Source organism: Pterocles gutturalis, unplaced genomic scaffold (genome assembly GCF_000699245.1).
Source record: "Pterocles gutturalis isolate BGI_N339 unplaced genomic scaffold, ASM69924v1 scaffold15422, whole genome shotgun sequence".
In the NCBI taxonomy this organism is placed as follows: domain Eukaryota; kingdom Metazoa; phylum Chordata; class Aves; order Pterocliformes; family Pteroclidae; genus Pterocles; species Pterocles gutturalis.
The window spans coordinates 25247-32258 of NW_010115665.1; the positions used below are offsets into that span (position 1 = coordinate 25247).

Below are 7012 nucleotides of genomic sequence, written 5' to 3' on the forward strand. Positions count from 1 at the left end.
AGCAGGAAAAAGTGATCAGTTAGTCTTAGCCACCCTTAATGTTATCAATATACTTTATCTAGATAAGATACTTATTATAAAAGGTAAGTAAATGATACTTAATTGTCTGCTAACAGAAAAACTTTTGTTTGTTATAGGACCTTAGAAATTACCAATATACTTTGCATACCATAGACAACCTGTTTGTTCATGTGGAAATGGGCAGAAGCTGTATTAAAATACCCCTAAGGAAGTACAATGAGGTGAGTAAAACCATCTTGATTAGTTTTCTAATCCAAACAGCTTTAGTCTTTATTTTTTGTATGATGCCAGTCACATTTTTAACATGAGCTCTTTAAGAACCACCCTCTCCTCCTTTTTTTTTTTTTTTTTTTTTTTTTTTTTTCCAGGTAGTGTTTTTAGTCTGTAATCAGTTTCCAGGCAGTTCTATTAGCAAATTCTCCACTTGATAGCAACTTTCTGAATTATTTTGCTATTTGATGTGCAGTAGACTCTTTGAACTTTAAACTGATGTAAGCAGGTGATGGGGGAGGGGGAGGGCATAGAATTATGTTAATGCACATTTCCTTATTCCTGGATATGTTGGAAGTGATAATGGTGAGTGAAAAGCTGAGCTTTAAGATAACTGTTAAGTACTGAAAAATCAGCAGTTTCTTCAAAATCTTTTAGCAATTGTTTTCAAAGATTATCTCTCACATTTCTTGATGGTGATGGTTTACTTAAAAGCTAAAAACAATGCCAGTATAGTTTTTCTTACAAATTGTTTACTTCAGCTTTAACAAAAGAAACCTGAATAGTAAACTTAATGCATACTTTAGCCTAAAGGCCAACAAAATCCCTACAACTGATATTCTGCATTGTCCAGAGGTGCTCGGATTTACTCATCCCTCTCAGCTGAAGTAGTATTGTTGGTCATGCTTAGTGTTCCAACAGCTGGTCACAGCAAATCCGTTGTTCACACTCTCTGGAATTGACTATGTGAATAATTCATGGGATTTGTTTTGAGAGCTGGATTTTTCTATTGTATTTAAAATGAGTAGTGCAAAGTGACATTTGTCAGTTTTAATGACAAATTTTGTATTGACAGGTAATGAAGGTGATAAATTCTTCTAATGAACATGTGATTAGTATTGGAGCAAGTTTTAATACTGAAGCAGATTCTCACTTGGTGTGTGTGCAGAACAAGCATGGCCTCTATCACACACAAGCAATCAGTGCTACTGGACATCCTAGGAAAGGTAAGCTTGACTAGTTTGGCTTGCAGAGGAAAATGGCATTTCTGGAGTAGAAGTGTAAGTTCACTTTAGGCTGCAAGGAAAATATGTATTCCCAGTAAGGTGTTGAGACAAAAAGGTCAGCATTCAAGCAGTGAGGTAATTTAAATGTAAAATAGAATGTTGCTGTTCTGTATCAATACTTAGGTACCTTTTACAAATGTTACCTTAAATGGAGATTAATACTTTTTTTCCTCTTTGTTTCCAGAATGTTATTAATATAGCTTACATTTTCAGACATAATCAGATTCTTTGTGTATTTCAAAATCTAAATTTGATATTAGTGTGAACTGGGCAATATATTTACGTATGTAAACAAATAGTCTCAATAACTGAGTGAATGAAAATATGGTAACAGTGAGTACCTCTATGCAACACCCAGCAAACTGATACAACCACCTGTATGGAGAAGAGTGCAGGTACCCTTTAAGGTTCTGAAAGTAATACAGCTGTGCAGCATGGCAGTGCGTCTGGCTGAGTCATGCTTTTCAACAGGGCCCATTAGTTGCAGGGGGAATTCCAGATTGATATGTAGCATGGAAATTCACTTACATAAGCTTTTCTTTCAGTTGCTGTTAGTACTACTGAAAATTATTTAAACTTCAGGGACACCTTCTGTAAATAAATTAAATTTAAAAGTTGAGTGTTGCATCTGTTTTAAAGGGGGGGGGAAATCCAAACAACCCACACCACTGTTTCTTCAACCATATCTCCTCTTTGTATACTGAGCGGTTTTGGCTTGCCTGTGTTGGCTTACCGCCAATATCTTAAAAGAATACTGTATGCACTCACAAAATAAGTTAAAAATGGTGTTTTTTGCCAAGCTTTGATTGGGAAAAAAAAAAAATTTCTTCAGAGAGTTATGCTTCGTATCATCTGGTCAGCAAGGGATTTCAATTAGTAGTAGCTTTTTTGCCTGCTTTTCAGAAGGGAATGCATGTTAAATGTTAGTAACGACAAACTTGAGTGATGTGAAGTGATACTCACTTTGCTCTTACTTTTTCTAGTTACAGGTGCAAGTTTTGTAGTGTTTAATGGAGCCTTAAAAACGTCTTCAGGATTTTTAGCTAAATCCAGTATAGTTGAAGGTAATAATTTTGTGCTATGTAATTTCTTCTTAAGAGAACTTAAAGGCAGCAGTGTTGTGTAAGATGTTTATTCTTCAGTAAGCTAAACGTGTTTCTTTTCAGGATTTTTAACTTTGTAGAAAACCTATTGGAAACAAATGCTGTATATAAAAAAATACATGCTGGTGGTTTACCTGCTTGTTTTAAAACATACTAAGTTTTAATTCTGTTTTAGTCAGTGCAAGTCTCTCCTTTACGGCTGCCTGTATCTGGAACTATTTTCATTGCTGTGATGATGAAATACATATATTGATGCATAAATGCAAAAACATTTCTAAGATTAGTCTAAGATTGATGTTTAAATCTTAGTTCTGTTTACAAGGTTTTCATTACTTTCTCTTTCATGTGACATTTAATGCTGTAGTTGGGGGATGGAGACCACTTGATGTGCATTATTAACAAGCTGTAGGAGAGGGTTGGTTTTACTAGCATTTAAGCCAAGATTCTCCTAAAAAGCTGTGTTACTCTTTCTGTAGATAAGTTGGAATTTTAACTGGTTTTCTTCTAGATGGACTAATGGTACAAATAACGCCAGAAACGATGGAAAGCCTACGTCAGGCATTAAGAGACAAGAAGGACTTTAAAATAACTTGTGGCAAAACGGATACAGGAGACATAAAAGAATATGTAGATATTTGCTGGGTAGAAAATGAAGAAAAAACAAACAAAGGGTAAATGTATTATCAAAACAAAACATCTTAGAGAATTCTGATTCCCAATTTTCAAATATCTAGCTTTAATGTATTGAAATCAATCTGTGGTATTTTTATTGAAAGAAAGAATTTGATACTAAAACATGAAAGGGGATAGAACGTTAAAATACCTGCGGTCCTCTAGATGTCACTAACAGAACAATTTTTCTTGTAGTTCAACAAAATTAATACAGTTTTCTCTGTTCAGGAGGTTGTCAGGAAAAGTGTGTGAACCCTCGGTTTCCTTCTCTATCAAATCAGTAATCAGTTTGTGTGAGGATGCAATTAATCCCTTTAAGTTTCCTTGTTTGAGGGGGGCTTGGCAGTGCATAGAACTGCCCTTAGACTGTCACTGTTTGGAGTGCCAGCATTCAACAAAGGAAAATGATATGTAAAACATCTTTATTTGATGTCATTTGAATGCTTTATTTATCTTCAAACTTTAATTATACATCACTAACTCAAAACTTGTCTCATCTTAAGTTGGTTCTCAGGCCATGGGCTTGACTTGGTATGCCTTTTTCTATGGCTTCTCTGACCAATTAGAACAAACAGTGAGTTTACCTTAGAAGGCTTATAACTTCTTGAACCCATAAGATTAGGTTTTTATCAAGTAAGTGTTGTTTGTTCCCTCTTTAGGGTAGTTTTTTTTGTAGCATCTGTATTTGCATGATGCAGGTCCTGTATTACGTTTTGTTGTAAAGCTGTTTAAATAGCCTTTAAGGATGGCTAAACATTATTTCATGCAAGTTATCAAATCTAGATCATAACACATTGTTTTAATTATTAACAATACTATTATCTTCCATAGAATTTTAAGCCCAGTTGATGGAAAATCGATGGAAGGAACTCAGAGTGAAAAAGTACCACAAGGCAGAGACTTCGAAAGAGACGGAAAAGTTATTAAGTGTACTGAGGTTAGTAAATCCCATCGTTCTTGATCCTTTTTGCTACTTTTTAGAATAGTTAAGTGGTAAAGTAATCCTACTAAGTGATATTCCTAAAGAAACTAACTTATTTGTTGTATAGTCATACTGATAGGCAGAGCTCTGTAGCTCTTTGGTAAATTTATATACTTTCCATTTTTCTCCTCTGAAAAAGATTAAAAGTCTGTTAGCATTCATAACTCTATAAATAAATAATGCAGATATTCCTATGGTCACTTAAGTATTTGGCTGAATACATGAAACACTAAAATACTTTGCCAGCAAACAAGCACTATAGCTTGCTCTGTTCTCTATAGTTATGTTTATACTGAATTATTCTTTACTTTGTGGTATAATCAGGCTTCCGACTGTCCTTATCTTTTCTATAATTTCAGGTATACTATTTTCCAGAGAGCTGTGAACCATCTAGTCCTGTTCCTCACCAGTTTGCTAAAGATACTGCTATTGCCTGCAGTACTGCTCTTTGCCCACACTTAAAAACCTTGAAAAGTAATGGGATGAATAAGATAGGACTGAGAGTTACTATTGACTCGGATATGGTAATCTTTCAACTTTCATTGCAGACACTCCATTTCAACTGAAATATCTTTCTTCTAAAGACTTTGTGTCTTTTACTGAATGTTTTTAGTTTTTTGGCCTACCTCGGATCCAGACTGGGGATGAAATTTCATGAAGCAGCTGTCTAGTTTTTCTTGAAAAGAATTGTCCTCTTTTGATATTCTGCCCAAATTCCCCAATAGCTGCTTGCAGTAAGCTATCAGTCCTTCCCTAGTTCTGACTCGTTCTGGCACTCAGCTGCCTCCAAGGTGACTCAATTTATAGAATCACAGAGATAATTTTGTGATGCTCTTCTGCAATAATGTAGTTTTCTGCTGGTTTTGCTTCCTAATGTAGTTCAGTAAGGGATATTTGTATCAAAATCTGCACAGCAGAAAAAGGACATATCTACCCAGTTGGCGACGGAAGAGGGGGAAGGCAAGGCTATCCAGCACGTGATGCCACTCGAAAGATTACAAAACTGTAGAATAGTTCACTTCTTTGCCTCTGAAGGTGTTCTGTGTTGCACTTTCTTATCTTTTTTTTTTTTTTTTTTTTTTTTTTTTTTTAGAGAAGCTGGAAATACAGTCATGAAAAACTAATTTTCAGTAGTATATTTTGAAATTAACCTAATAGTAACTATGATACTAGGATATAGTCAGATATCAGGCTCTTGGACATCAGACTGAAGCAGTCCGGGATATAGAGGATGTGTGCCCTGTAAACCCAAGCATGTAACATCTGCTTCTTGGTGGCAAGTCTAATTGGTTGTGATTGACCTCAAAACCCATCCAGTTGCCAGTGTTCAAGTGTTATTTTGTCACTTCATGCTACCTGAAATATTTTTTTACCAAAATACTACACTTGTGTTGCCTTGTTAAGACAAAAAGTGTTAATATCAACATTAATATGTTTTCCTTCTAGGTTGAGTACTTGGCTGGATCTGGAGGTCAGCTTCTTCCACAGAACTATCTGAACGAATTGGATGGTGCTCTGATTCCTGTGATTCATGGTGGAATGTCAGATCCTACAAGTCTACCAATGAAAGCAGAATTAATATTTTTCATTGCAGAACATCTGTTTTGATGAGGCTGATTACAGGCAATATACTGATTTGCTATATCTGAACACCAAAGTTATAATGCTTCAAACACTAAAAATGTTAAAGTTTCTGAACCTGTTATGTTTCAATAGATTTTGAAACTGTTTTTTAAAACCCTAAAATCCTCTCTGGTTACTTTACCACAAAAGAATTGTAGTTTGTAATGTTTCCTAAAGTTCTGAAAGTTTACACTTAATACAGGTGCAGAAGAGGACAGGTTTTGTTACCTCTTTACACAGTTGTATGTCGTGTAACTTTAAGCCATACTATCTCGCCTCTTAACCTCAGATAAATGTGTTACTAAAAATTGCTGTGGTTAGTTCTGATCTCTATCTCAAACATGTGCTTTCCGTGTGCAAATGAGCTAACACCGAAGTAGAACTTGGCACAAAACTGTTTTCTTGCCATTTGAGATTCAAATATGAGATCTTCTGTAGCTGACTGCAAACTTCATGTCAGTCCAAACTACAAGGGCACAACTTCTGACACTTGTTTATGGTCAGCATGAGGAAGGATTTTGCAGGTGTGTTTATGAAGACTTTATAGTTGGAAGTCCTCAACATTAGGGTATTCTGCTGGTGCTTCAGGAACATATGCTCTGAATTATTTTTTTTGTAGAATAACTGATTTCTTTCTTGTATTTATGAGGATTTGTCTTAACTTAAATGGATGCTATTTTTATAAATACTGCTATTTTTTTTCTTTATGTTTGGAAGTCCTGATACAATTTGACCTTTCAAGGATTAATAAAAAACCAGATTACCCTTGATGTAATCTACATGTAGCAATAACTCAGACAAGAATTCTGCAGTATCTATTCTGCTCCTGTCTACTGCTTTTGCCACCTCTTAGTAGCCACCTTTACTTTCAGGGAGAATTGATGTATTAAGTGTGAATTTTCACGAACAGAACGATTTTTAGTATACATGAGGTTCTTGTAGACTATGTATTTTTTTATATTGGGTTGTTAAGATCTATTTATGTATTTGTGATGCATGTGATTTTTTACTGTGGTTCAGCAAACCACAGTTGGGGTTTGGTAACTGTTACACAACTGTTGATCAGCAACAGAACCAAAACTAAATATATACAAGATCTGTATTGTTTTCAGTAAGAATGCTGGTACAATTTTATATTGAGACTCTTAAAACTTTGATGCCTTCTTGATGTTGATTGGGGATAATTTCTGGTTTTGTATCAAAAACAATTTGTAACTTAACCTGATCTTCTTGCTCTGCTGTCACCTGTGCTTCCAAATACTGGTTCTAGAAGAGTTCGCGCTTCAAGATTTTACCCAATTTGAACTAACTGATGTAACTTCTTCAGAGAAACT

At 35.0% G+C, this 7012-nt stretch overlaps 1 protein-coding gene across 1 annotated transcript in view; it reads left to right on the plus strand.

Moving 5' to 3' along the window:
• ZFYVE16 (zinc finger, FYVE domain containing 16) overlaps positions 1-5663 on the plus strand; it is a 24979-nt gene extending 19316 nt beyond the window's left edge. Inside the window, exons 11-17 of the mRNA XM_010075272.1 lie at positions 138-242; positions 1088-1238; positions 2282-2362; positions 2910-3072; positions 3905-4010; positions 4415-4579; positions 5502-5663. Coding sequence (XP_010073574.1) covers positions 138-242; positions 1088-1238; positions 2282-2362; positions 2910-3072; positions 3905-4010; positions 4415-4579; positions 5502-5663 — 933 coding nt within the window. The remainder of the gene's footprint in view (positions 1-137; positions 243-1087; positions 1239-2281; positions 2363-2909; positions 3073-3904; positions 4011-4414; positions 4580-5501) is intronic.
• Positions 5664-7012: the final 1349 nt, after the last annotated feature.